The 12400-nt window shown below is 42.4% G+C and overlaps 1 protein-coding gene across 1 annotated transcript in view; it reads right to left on the bottom strand.

Annotated features, from left to right (window-relative positions):
* chd7 (chromodomain helicase DNA binding protein 7) overlaps positions 1-12400 on the bottom strand; it is a 52287-nt gene that overhangs the window by 16072 nt on the left and 23815 nt on the right. The window contains exons 5-20 of the mRNA XM_053883944.1: positions 7894-8035; positions 7188-7319; positions 6377-6442; positions 5662-5720; positions 4652-4766; positions 4019-4102; positions 3782-3919; positions 3157-3278; positions 2752-2995; positions 1646-1822; positions 1409-1552; positions 1233-1331; positions 974-1154; positions 677-893; positions 285-480; positions 7-174 (exon numbers count right to left, since the gene is read on the bottom strand). Of these exons, the coding sequence (XP_053739919.1) occupies positions 7-174; positions 285-480; positions 677-893; positions 974-1154; positions 1233-1331; positions 1409-1552; positions 1646-1822; positions 2752-2995; positions 3157-3278; positions 3782-3919; positions 4019-4102; positions 4652-4766; positions 5662-5720; positions 6377-6442; positions 7188-7319; positions 7894-8035 (2284 nt within the window). The remainder of the gene's footprint in view (positions 1-6; positions 175-284; positions 481-676; positions 894-973; positions 1155-1232; positions 1332-1408; positions 1553-1645; positions 1823-2751; positions 2996-3156; positions 3279-3781; positions 3920-4018; positions 4103-4651; positions 4767-5661; positions 5721-6376; positions 6443-7187; positions 7320-7893; positions 8036-12400) is intronic.

Below are 12400 nucleotides of genomic sequence, written 5' to 3'. Positions count from 1 at the left end.
GCTCACCCCACTGTTGGCATTCTCACGTCCACTCATACTCTGGAGAACAGCCTTGTCCAGTCCAAGTTTCAGACTCGCTTTATCAAACATCTCCCTCTCGTAACTGTTGCGAGTGATCAGACGGTAGATTTTGACAGCCTTGGACTGGCCAATCCTGTGACATCGTGCCTGGGCCTGTCAGAGATAAGTTACACCATCTTATTATTTTTCCCCCTTCACAGTACAGATGAAGGTTAGAAACGTTTTAAAAAATACAGCAAACTACAGCAGCACATGAAGCATACCTGCAGGTCATTCTGAGGGTTCCAGTCAGAGTCAAAGATGATACACGTATCGGCTGCAGTTAAATTAATGCCAAGGCCTCCAGCTCGTGTACACAGTAGGAAGACGAAGCGATCGGAGTCTGGCCTGGAAAAACGGTCTATGGCTGCTTGCCGCAGGTTTCCACGAACTCTCCCATCAATTCTCTCATACGGATAGCTAAAGTTCAATGGAGATGAGAAACAATGTTAAAGAAAAAAAAACCCTCAGTACCCACGCAAACAATAAATACCAAAACTTTGCTCTGAATTATCCTCAAATGAAAGCACATGTTGGCGAACCAATCACTACTGCCTATTTCATGTAATTCTACGCAGCTCGACCATTAAAGTTTTGCATTTACTGGCCATCTTACCGTTTCTGAATGAGATAATCCTCCAGAATGTCAAGGCAACGAACCATCTGACTAAACACAAGCACTCTGTGTCCACCGGCTTTAAGTTTGGGCAGCAGCTTGTCAATGAGCACCAACTTGCCAGCAGCCTGGATCATGGCTTGGAGTGGCATGTCCGGCATGTCCGACCCACCACCGTGGGTGTCCCTGAACTCTTCAATGATTTTCTCTTCAGCTCCTGTGAGGAGATGAGAAAGCAAAAGTAGGTTTAAGAAAATGTCATCACAGTTCACACATTTTCCATGTTGTTAAACACACCGTTAATGAGGTAGGGATGGTTACAGCACTTTCTCAGTTCCATCATGGTGTTGAGGAGGTTGGGGACACTAGAGCCTCCAGCACCCCCTGAACCTCCGCCTGCACTGCCTTTGGATAAGAAGGAGAAGTTCTTCTCCAGAATGGCACGATAGTATTTCTTCTGGATGTTTGTAAGCTCCACCTACAAGTGACATATGCAGACTCATTAAACACCAACAGCATCTGAAACATTACGAAACAAGATGAGGTTGAGACCTACCTCAATAATGGTCTCCTCCTTGGGTGCCAGATTCTTCTCTACATCCTCCTTAAGTCTTCTTAACATCATGGGTTTCAAGATACCCTGCAGCTTTTGAACCTGTGGAAAAAAACAATAAAATCAAGTTCAGGAAAAACAGATATGCCTCAAGACCATTTATTCAGATGAAACCACACCTGTTCTTCAGTTTTAAGATCTCCAAATTCAGTCATAAATGTCTGTTCAGATGGAAATCGCTCTGGCTCTAGGAAGTTGAGTAAGCTGAACAGCTCCTCCACTGTGTTCTGAAGAGGAGTTCCAGTCAAAAGAACTTTGTGCTCCTGGACAAGAATGGAAATTTAAAAATGTGTTAAAAGAGTCTTGAATCTTGATAAATTTAATCCAAGCACCAATAGACATTAGACCAAACATACCATGTCCATCATTTTCAGTCCTTCCAGGAGCTTGCAGTTTCGGTTTTTCAGTCGGTGGGCTTCGTCTATCACCACGCACCGCCATGGGATGCTACGTAGCTCCGGACAGTCGGCCAAAATCATCTCAAAGGTGGTAATCACGGCATGGAATCGATATGCTCCCTTTATAATCTTACCCTAGGACATCAAGGAGGACGGAAATGATTGTCAAACACAAACCCTTGTGACAATAACTGTGGATCTCACTCCACTTTTCATTTGTAAAACACATCAATCTTTTGATTTTCAACATTACTAAATCCTCAAAAGACAAAAAAGATGAAATTTCTGTCCTGTGTGAGCAGTAGCTTGAAGGTGTGGCAGAGGCACTGTCGTTTAACACTACTTCCCCCGCCACCATAACCTTGAGGATTACCTTCGCCTGGATTAGGGACAAGATGCTACCGAGGACACTGACAAGAGCTTATTTTCTTCACGCTCGGTGTGGCTGAGGTTATAGAGATGCTTGATGCATTGTAGAATAAGAGCTTTACAGTATGTGGATTACAGCCTAAAGATTTTAAACAGCTTATGGTTGGACTGTCCTGATTAGAACTGGGTTTCCACAATGTTCCAGTTACTTCCCTTAAGTCACATCAAAAAGTTACCAAATGTAAGTGTGCAATCCTTATTCAAAAACATAAATATAGAAAATGTGTTGATGAATGAAATGAGGCCCTGAAACCTGTTTTTTTTTTTTTTAAAAAAAGGGTAAAACCCGAAAACATAACCATGACTTGAGGTTTTAGTAAGTCAGATGTTCATTTAGGTCTGAAGTCAAGGTCTTTTGACTTAAAACCATCCAAAGACAACATGTTCTCGACCTTACCTTCAGAGATACTGAACACAACTGGCTCACACAACATATATCTTCAGCTTCAAAGTATGAACAGAAGTCATTTAAAAGCATAACCTCTTAATTCACTACCATGTTGTGTACAGTGTCAATGTTGCATGTTGGTTAAGTAATGGTGCTTTTAGCCTTTTCTATTCATAGACGTTCTTGAAACAATTTGTTGATTCATATCATGGCGATTGCCATGCACATATAAAGCATATATTCATACCTGTGCATCTCTGAAGTACATCTCATATGCCTGGATAGTCTTGCGACTAGCCTGGCTGCCGTGATAGACAACAGCATTCAGTTCAGTCCAGGTCCTGAACTCCCTCTCCCAGTTAGGGATTGTGGAAAGCGGAGCAATCACCAGGAAAGGCCCCTCAATGCCCTTCATAAAAATCTCATAGAGGAATGTTATCGACTGGATGGTCTTTCCAAGACCCATTTCATCGGCCAAGATACAGTTACGTCTGTAGAGAAGAAGGAATGAGTCATTACAGCTTCCTTGACACAACAGAACATAAGGAAAAGGTTGTGTTGCACCTCATCATTGAGTACACAAAACAGTGAATGAGCCATTACAAAGCATTAGTCACAGCTTACTTGAACAAAAGTGCAAATGTTGACTTACGAGTTGTACCAGTTGAATGTGAGCCAGTTAAGGCCTTCAAGCTGGTATTCCCTGAGTGCGTTGCCGTTCCTGTAATCTCTGGAGCCCTCCTGCTTTTTCCAGGCATCTGCATGGGGTCGATCCTACGCAGGGAAGAGCAAAAAAGTTGACACATAAGTGTCTAGGGAATTAATTTAAGGTCCACTTCCAAGTGAGTTATATTTTTTTTAAATTAAGTTTACACCCTTGAAAATTAATGTCAAGTAAGGTTTTTCGTTGTTTTACACTATGTAGAGCAGCTAAAAAGGAAGACCATGGGAAGACCACAGTCAGTGAACTGCTTCTGTTCAGCATTAAACACACTGTTAGTGGTTAGGCCTGGCCACAAGAGCAGGGCGTGTGTGCGTGCAAAGACCACAAGAACGTGGCCATGTGGAGTGTAGTTAAGGGGGCTGTAAATCTGATGGAGGAAGAAGCCGGCAGCAAGCCAACGCACACAAAATACCCACATGTGCAGAGCACACTGTGGTGGATGGGCGAGACACGACCCCCTAGGCTTCTATAGAAATGGTACAAGGCCTCACAAAACTCTACTCCTCCTCATTCACAGGCTGCTTTTATTCTCAAAAATGAAATTACTACTTACAACTCTTGTAGTGTTAGCTGTGCGTGCTGCGATGCGCTCATATTCATCTATCTTGGACTGGTCAATGTCTGCCTTCAGCTCCCAGGTGGAGTCCTCGTAAGGCAGACTGCACCATTTTACCAAATACAAGGTCACCGTCTGCATGAACATAATGGAAAACAGAGATCAGAAGTGTGTGTTAATGTGGAACGGTAAAGTCAGGGAGTGCTTCAAACTACAACAAAATATGACAAGGACCTCGCCGTTCTCATCCACACTCTCGGAAACATCCAGGACACGGTCCACCTCCACATAGTCGGGATTAAAAGGCTCATCGTCCATCTGAGGAATAGCAAAACATTTTTTTCACTGAAAAGACAATGGGAAGTTTATGAACCAGGACATTTGAAGGCATTGCAGAGTGATTTACAAATCATATTTGTTAGCGCATTACACAACACAACAAGAATAGGCAAACCATAGCAAACAGACAGTATAATAGGGAAAGTGTGAGAAATTACAAGGAAGAATAATGATTTTGGCTTGAATCGATGATACTGAATTATTCAGGTCAGAGGGCAGAAAACTCCATATTTGGGGAACAAAGCGACTGAAAGCCCTGCAAGTGCGGGCAAAGGGGGCAGTGGGTATGACAGAGGATACAGAGTGTGGGAACGCCTGGAGGTTGTGCACTGACACTTTGTATTAAATATGATGTGGGAGGGAGAGATGGTAAACTTGCTGCTGGACAGGTGAGAATATTTCAGTGATGATCTGAGCTCTGAACTAGATGAGGATTATGTAGAGATAAAAGGAAGGTCTCAAGTGTTTATGGCACGATAACATGAAACATAAGGATGAGCAAAAATGCTCAGAAAAAAACAAACAAACCTCAGTAATGAAGTTGTTGAGAAGTTGTTTGGCCTTGAACCTTTTAATTTTTTGGTGAATGCGCTTATCCTTCTCAAGCTCCTGCAGGTCTGCCCATCGACAGTGGAGGTATGAACTGAAATAGGAAATATGTTTGTCAATACTTTCATTTAGGGCTGTCTTCCATTATGAAATACATTACCCCTAAATAAAATACCATCAATGCAAAGTTGAACAAACATGGAAACAGGGAAACATAGCAGTTGTGTGGTGCTGTTAACAAAAAAAGGTACAGGGGTTGGACAAATTAATGGAAACACCTTAAAGCTAAAACTCGAAGGCCCGTAGGTTGGAAACTATACTTCAGTTTGCATGACACTTTTGTATGATGTGCAAATTATCTGCTGCCCGGTCATGTGTACTTGCAGACTTGCATGGCTAAGTTGTTGAGACAAAAGTTACCCCACTTATTTTCAAAACCCTGCTGTTGTGAACCAAGTCAGGCCACAAGGAGAGCCAGGAGAGGACCTCCATTGCATAGCTAATGCAAGGTTCATTGAAAGGCATTAAGGTAGTGGGATGACATGTTTGAAATGTGCTAAGAGTTAATGATACAAGACAATATTTATTCTAGCGGTTAACATAAGTGTAACACATTGGCCTAGATCGTGTCTCCACTTTCACTTTTTTTAGAAACATAACCCTGTTATACTTGCAGGAGCACTATCTGACACTAGCAACATGCTTGAGATAAAATGGATGGTACAAAGTGGCAATGTCCTGGTAATTAGATTATAGTTATTTTGTGTTTGATATACATTCCACTGATGACACGACGTAAACGAAACATGCAAAGTTAAACCAACTGACAAATGAGAAACTAACTCAGTAAACAAATTTACACCAGTTCTCCACTCAGGACAGATGACCAATACATACTTGAATAATGAAGAGGGAACGGATTAGATTTGAGCAAACTTGAACAATATGTTTAAAATAAAATGATGGACTTCAGGATGTACAATACTCACAAGCCTTTAAACTTGACATAGAACTCCTCCACCTCCACCTCTGGCTCTGCTGCTTCCACCTGCACGGAACAAATGAATGTCTCTGTATGTCCACTTAAAGGTAATAGATTTACACAAATGGATTGTACAAAATAAGAGTGCTTCATAGGAAACAACAATCCTAACAAAGTCATTCACAAAGTGTCTACAAAAAGGAAGTGAGGAAACATTAGCCCTTTTTGGTGTAGATGTCTGCTTTCATTCACTATTACTGCTACCACACACAAACGTGTGCACACACACTGCTACTACTGTAATGCCATGAATCATCAATCACACACACAGCCTGAGGAAATGCTAGCTTGGCGTCTGGCGCAGCTAGCGTTGTGGTTTTGGCTAGGCGCCAGGCCTGGGGTCAACGCACACGCACTCTTGCGTGCGTGCAGGCGCGCACGTGGAGGCAGCTGGCAACAGAGAAAAGTTGGCTGCAGACTATTTGTGTGTGCATGTGTTGGCTACAGGATGAGCTTTCTTTAGAACAAGGGCTTCTAAAGCAGCAGACACACACTTTGAGCTTTCACAGACACACAATGGCAAGCTCTTGTATTAGGTTGCGAATAAAATACAGCGATAGATGTGGGTAATCCACTTAGCGCAGGTGCAGAGCTGCCACTCAGTCGATGCAAACTACGAGATGCTATGTATCATACAGATTCTTTTAATGTTTTCATCTTACCTGTTTCTTTTTATTGCGTACACCCATGATCTTCTCGACTACTGGTCCTTCAGCTTCCGCCAAATCCTGGTCAGAACAAATGCAGATTGCATTGAAACAAATACAGTGTGATTTAACACGGTTTTGGGCAGGTTTTAAGAAATCTAATATTTGATATAAATAAGTCTTTGTGACTTAAAGTTTCTATAAAGGAAAATGAACACTAACCAACCACAACTGAGTCATTAAATCAATATTCAGGTCCAAAAAACTAGTTAAATTGATGATGTAAGAATAATAATTTTATTGCATATTTTTGGACTTTGACATACGTTTTTTTCATTGTTAAGAAACATTATGAACACCCTGTATATGGATTTTTAACATTGGATTTTTTTCTGAAGTTGGTCGCTTTCAGGTGTATGTACTTTACTTCCAGGCATGTCACACTGAAGGAGGATATCTGCTGACAATAAATAACTGTTGAACAGCCACATGATCATTGTTGTCACTCAACAGCAAAAAGGTGCCACAGCAATGTTTTCTCCGACTGTGTTCTAATATGAGCAGCAAGTGCTTTAACCTGTTGGATCCCAAACGGACTCTGTAAACATCTACTTAAATAGGTGATATTTTCTTTCCTTTTGTGTTTTGTTTCTCTTCAATATTACTTCAATATATCATAGCTCTGATGCTGTCCAGTCAATGTAATTAACATCTCTACGTTAAAAACACAGAAGATCTTGACCTCATTGTACAACTACTTCAAAAGGCCAAAGATTTAAAAAAATGCTGTCCTGTAGGAACTCCTTGTTCATATCAAGAAGTATACCTGCTGCTGAGACGAGGTTGATGGGGACTTTGGTGTTGGTGAGTCCGCGCCACTGTCGTCGTCATCTGAGATTCTGAATTCCAGGTCCTCTGTGTACCTCTTCCTCTTCACTTGACGGCTGGAGCGACGCTTCTGTTAAAGGGGGCAAAATCACCATTATCACCATTACACCATTTTTACACAAATTTAAAATTCAGCAATCATAGTAGCTGGCGGTGATGTTCAAGCTCAGGGTGGAACCGATCACATGGTCAATTTACAGAGAGTTTGCCATTGTAATACATTCACAAACAAAACCAAGTATTTTATTAGTTTCATGCTATTGCTATGTTTGAGCGTATTGCTATTTTCGAACACCCCAAGTTGGCACTCAAATAATTTTTATCGTTTATAATAGGAAGTCAATGTAATTATTCACTCTTAACAAGTTTTAAAACAAAAATATTATCAAGCAACAGAAGAATTGTTGATGGTGCACCACATGAATTTGGCCATGACGCCTGGCTGCTTGGTCTGTCAACAAAACCAGTTTGCAACCCAAACACAAGACGCCGGCTGCCTTAGCACCATTTTAGCTCTCCAGCCCAGAACATACTTTGCCAATGTTTTTGCAGAGGGTATTTGTTGATACGATTCCTCGACTAGTGTAAGACTGGAAGAAAATCTGAAAAGATTTCTGGATGCCCCGTGATCTATTTGTTCTTACCTGCAAGCCATCATCGTCTTCCTCCTCAGGAGCTGAGGGAGGTGGAGACTTCACTTCCACATCTTCACTGACGGACGACTGTCTTTTCCTCTTCGAATCCTTCTTAGCAGCTGTAGCCTCACCCTCTGGATCCTTTTTGACACTGAAAGAACAGAAAAAGATTTTAAATTCTTCTTATTTTTTATTACTTCTTTAAAGTTTCCTTGTAAGCATAAACTTCAACCGGGTACGTGTGTGTGTGTGTGTGTGAGTAGGAGGGTGGGTGTGTGCATGTCAGTCCCAGGGCAGCCGCCATGTTTGATTTACCCATTTAGAAATCATTAGTGTGCCTCAGGCTCTGGAACACAGGGGGTTAATATGATGAAAGCCTGGAAGGCTGCAGAGGGAGCAAGATAGAGAGATACAAGCAGACAGACAGAGAGAGAGGGAGGGAGGGAGGGAGAGAGAGCTGGGGGAGGGGTTGCGAGGCCCCCACACTTCCTCTAATCTTTGGCTTGGAAAAAAAGAGGCACAGGTTTTGTGTGTGTGCGCGTGTGTGTGCGAGCAGGCAACAGAGGAAGTCAAGAGGACATTCTTGGTCTCCCACACACAGACCCTCACCAGTCAGCCTTGGTTCTTTGCTTCTGCTCAAACAAGGGGAGACTATAAGATCATATCAACTGGGATCCATGGGAAAAAAAAAAAAAACAGTCAAAGGTAACATTTTTTGTCCATGTGTCTGATCCAAATTAACCTTCAAAACACATTGGAGGTGTTCATGGTTTTATGTGGTCAGCAGCCACCAGAAAAGGTCAGAGGGAAGAAAATAGACAAGAGATTTTTTTCAATATTTCTGGTCAGGAATCGGTAATAGATTTGAATATTGAAATGGTGTTCTTAAACTTTCTAAAAAATATTGCTGCTTCGCCCTCCTGCTATCTGCAGTACAGTAGGTCCTCTCTCTTGCTCAGTGCATGTGTCGCTCTCCCTTACATCCCTCCCTCCCTCGCTCGCTCCATCCCTCCTGCCCTCCCCCTCTCTGTCCCTAGGGCCCTTCTCCTTTCATCCTCACGCCAAGAGCAATCACCATCTCCCTGGTAACGGCTGGTCATGTGACCTGCACCTGTTCCTCTGGCTGGTCGCCACACGTTGGAGCCATCTGGCCACTCACGCACACATGCACTCCTTGACTGCCGTCTCCCTTCTCTTTCCCTGTACTTGATTGTTTCTTTCGACAGTTGCGTCACCTCTCTGCCCAGATATCTTCTCCCAGTCTCTCACAGATGTCTCACACAACCCACCATAAAACTCAAACTTCAAACTAATGTGCTAATTTGGCAGTCGGAGGGGTCAATCAACTATTCGATCGAGCAACTATTCGTGGCACTGGGTTTTACTCAACCTAAACTCGTCCACGACTCGAGTGATGGGTGTCTGGGAAAAATGATCTGAATACAAAAAGTTTTCATATTTGAGAAAAGACATGAAAATAAGATCAAAACACTCTCAGGCTGCATAACTAAAAACACCAGGTAACGCTAATAACATGTTTGTCATACTGCACTTGTTTAGAAATGTAGAGATGATGCATATGGATGCAAATCTATATTATTAGTCCCTGTGCTTTCTAGATGTTTTAGAAGAATTGGCTGGATTGTGAATGTAGTCCAGGTGTATAGGGCAGTCAGCTGATTTCTTCAGTTATCATTCTCTCTGTTGTGTACCCATGGGCCTGGCATTCACGCATGCAGGCCAGCTGTGGAGAAGAGTGTTGCTCTTTTTAGAATCAGGAGAAAGGGCAACAGACACAAGCAGAGGAGGTAAAATGTGTGGCCACAGCTTAAGGGACACCTGCTGCCATGATGAGTCATAGTACTGAACACCCACTCGCCCCTCACCACAAGCGCAGAAAAAGGGAAAAAAAAAACAAAAGCCACCAGCTGTGTCCAGGGGGCAGCGTGTGCGCACATTCACACGTGCAAACTCACACAAATAAAAGGTGTCTGAGTGCAAGTCTGACTTCTGTGGGTGCAGCAAACAAATCGACCTCACATGCACACACACCCAGGGAGAAGGGCGTGGCAGCTGAGCAGGGTTATTTATAGCTCTGCTTCCTCAGAGAGAAAGCAGGAGTGAGAGGATGGAGAGAGACAGCAAGGTCAAAGGAGAGAAGTGAACTGACGGGGCAAGTAAACCACCCAGCTCTCTCAGTCGCAGCTATGACTAAATGCCGACACATCCAGAGCTCAGTGACAGTAGTGATGTGGTGATTTAAGGTTTGCACCGGCTATAATGCAGATCATTTTAGCTGCAATTGAGTGTTGAGGAAGAACATTGAGGAGAATGACCCCTGTAGTTAACGGAAAAGACAGGTGAAAGGACCATTTCTAACATTTGTAATGAATGACTTTACTTAATTGCATATTTGGCGCTACAACAAATTGTATGCCAGTACCTTGTTTCGGTGCATGTGGAATTATAGAACATTGTGGTTCCCTTTATTCATTTCTATGATTTCATGGATGCAATATATGAAAATAGTCCTGGAAAATCTGGAGCATTGTTTTGCCAAAACAGTCTCACTTCATCATCATCATCATCATCATCATCAACAACTAGGGATGCACTGATCAATCAGCCTCCCGATATCCTTCATTTTGCAGGACTGGTGATGAGTCCATTCCTTTTTTGGAAACTAACAATCTCATCGACCACAGCCATCTACTGCACACCCCAACAAACATATTGTAGCAAAGCAGGAATAAGATTTTACAGTTCACACCAGTCCTACATTAAAGCGCAGAGAGACGTGCACACAACCAAACATCATTGCGCGAAACCCCGTCACACCACTCCCCCGGGAACATGTTTGTGGATCGCAACAAACGCACATCAGTGTGGAGATGGAACACATTTGCAAAGGATCGCTATATGTAATTCACGCATGAGATGTGGAGGGACCACCTTCAACTCTGTCTACACAATAAATTTCATTTGTCACTTCAAACTCGCCACCTGCTCTCCACGTAGCACTTAAAGCTGGTCAAGCTAAAGCTAGCAGGAGAAAAGTATTGCAGCACCTGAACCCCCGACAGAATACACAGAGCTGGAGATACTTGTCAGACACATCCGCAGAATGATGGAAACTCAGGACTCCGTTTTTTTGTTTGTTGGCTAAATTCTTTTTATTAACTGCCTCACTCACTTTATTTTTTAAACACAAAGTACAGCTGTAAGCACAGACACTGTTTTTCCAAATAAATTATCAAATATGGTGTAATATGTCAGTTATTAAATGAATTTAAAAAATGGTATCAGCCAAATTGGCACGTCAGGCTTTTTGAAAAATGCTGATGTTGAATACAGGACCATATAGGATGATTTCGTCACCGCAAGATCCTTGTTGTTATCACTTAGAACTAGTATTCGCCTGAACAGACTGACGGGCCGATGTTATGCTTTTCCATGTGAGCAAGATTGAGTCACCTTAAAATACACTGACCTGTGAAACAATATTCATTCAATGAGGAGTACTCTATCTCAAAAATAGGCCTATTCGAGGTTTCACTTCAATTCATTAGACTACATATTTTCATTACGTCAACAGTATTAAGTGCATTCATCTAAACTAGTCCGCCTGCCAGCCTTGATGGACACACTTTCCCATTTTTTTGTCACTGAAAGATGACAGAGTGGTTTAGAATTTCCTAAAGACCTTGCTACAAAGGGACAGCGGGCTTGTTTTTCACACCGACATCTGCATCCAGGTTCGACCCTACACTCCCTATGCAGCATAAATAAAGGGAAAGGGAACTTTCACGGTCATGACCAAGATGGCAGGTTTGGCAGAAAACCCACTCTGAACCACTCTCAGAAGAGCTAGCACTACAAAGTGAATGAGATTTATTTTGTAGATTTTTAGGGTAGATTGTCTTTATTCCCCCCACAATGTGCAAATTTGGGTTGTACCAAAAGACCTTATCTTATAAATAAAACCGTGACCTTCACATTTCCCACACTAGGGATGAGGACAAATATTAACTGACCAACACCTTAAAAAGGATCTCACTCAGCAGTTAGTGTAATGTCACATGGTCTCAAGTTCATGAGAATGCGAGATTTGGTTAAAACACGACACTAACAGGGTCCCTTAGACCAGATCTCCTCTGTAACACTGAAGAACATGCATTATTCTGATTCTGATGGCAAATACAATTTAATATTGTTATTTGGTTGTCAATTTGCCAGTCCCATACAGACATCCAAACAAACCATGGAAGAGACAGGTATGGTCAAAGTTAAAATGTTACTGCTGAATAGGAGCATGGCTACCTGAAACTCCCAAATTGATAATGTCAAGACTACATTCCAAGTAAAGGGTGACTGCAGAGGACCACCATTTTAGAGTAGCAATGACTAGCCAGCGGCCATTATTATGCTAAATTAACCTGCAAGCTACAGGGCGCCACTCAAGATGGAGGAACCCTGACAACAGATAAGAGCTAGTTTACCAACACACACGCATGCA

This window comes from Synchiropus splendidus, chromosome 13, assembly GCF_027744825.2.
Source record: "Synchiropus splendidus isolate RoL2022-P1 chromosome 13, RoL_Sspl_1.0, whole genome shotgun sequence".
In the NCBI taxonomy this organism is placed as follows: Eukaryota; Metazoa; Chordata; class Actinopteri; order Syngnathiformes; family Callionymidae; genus Synchiropus; species Synchiropus splendidus.
The sequence above is the reverse complement of the archived record's forward strand: the minus strand, read 5'-3'. Positions and strand labels throughout refer to the sequence as shown.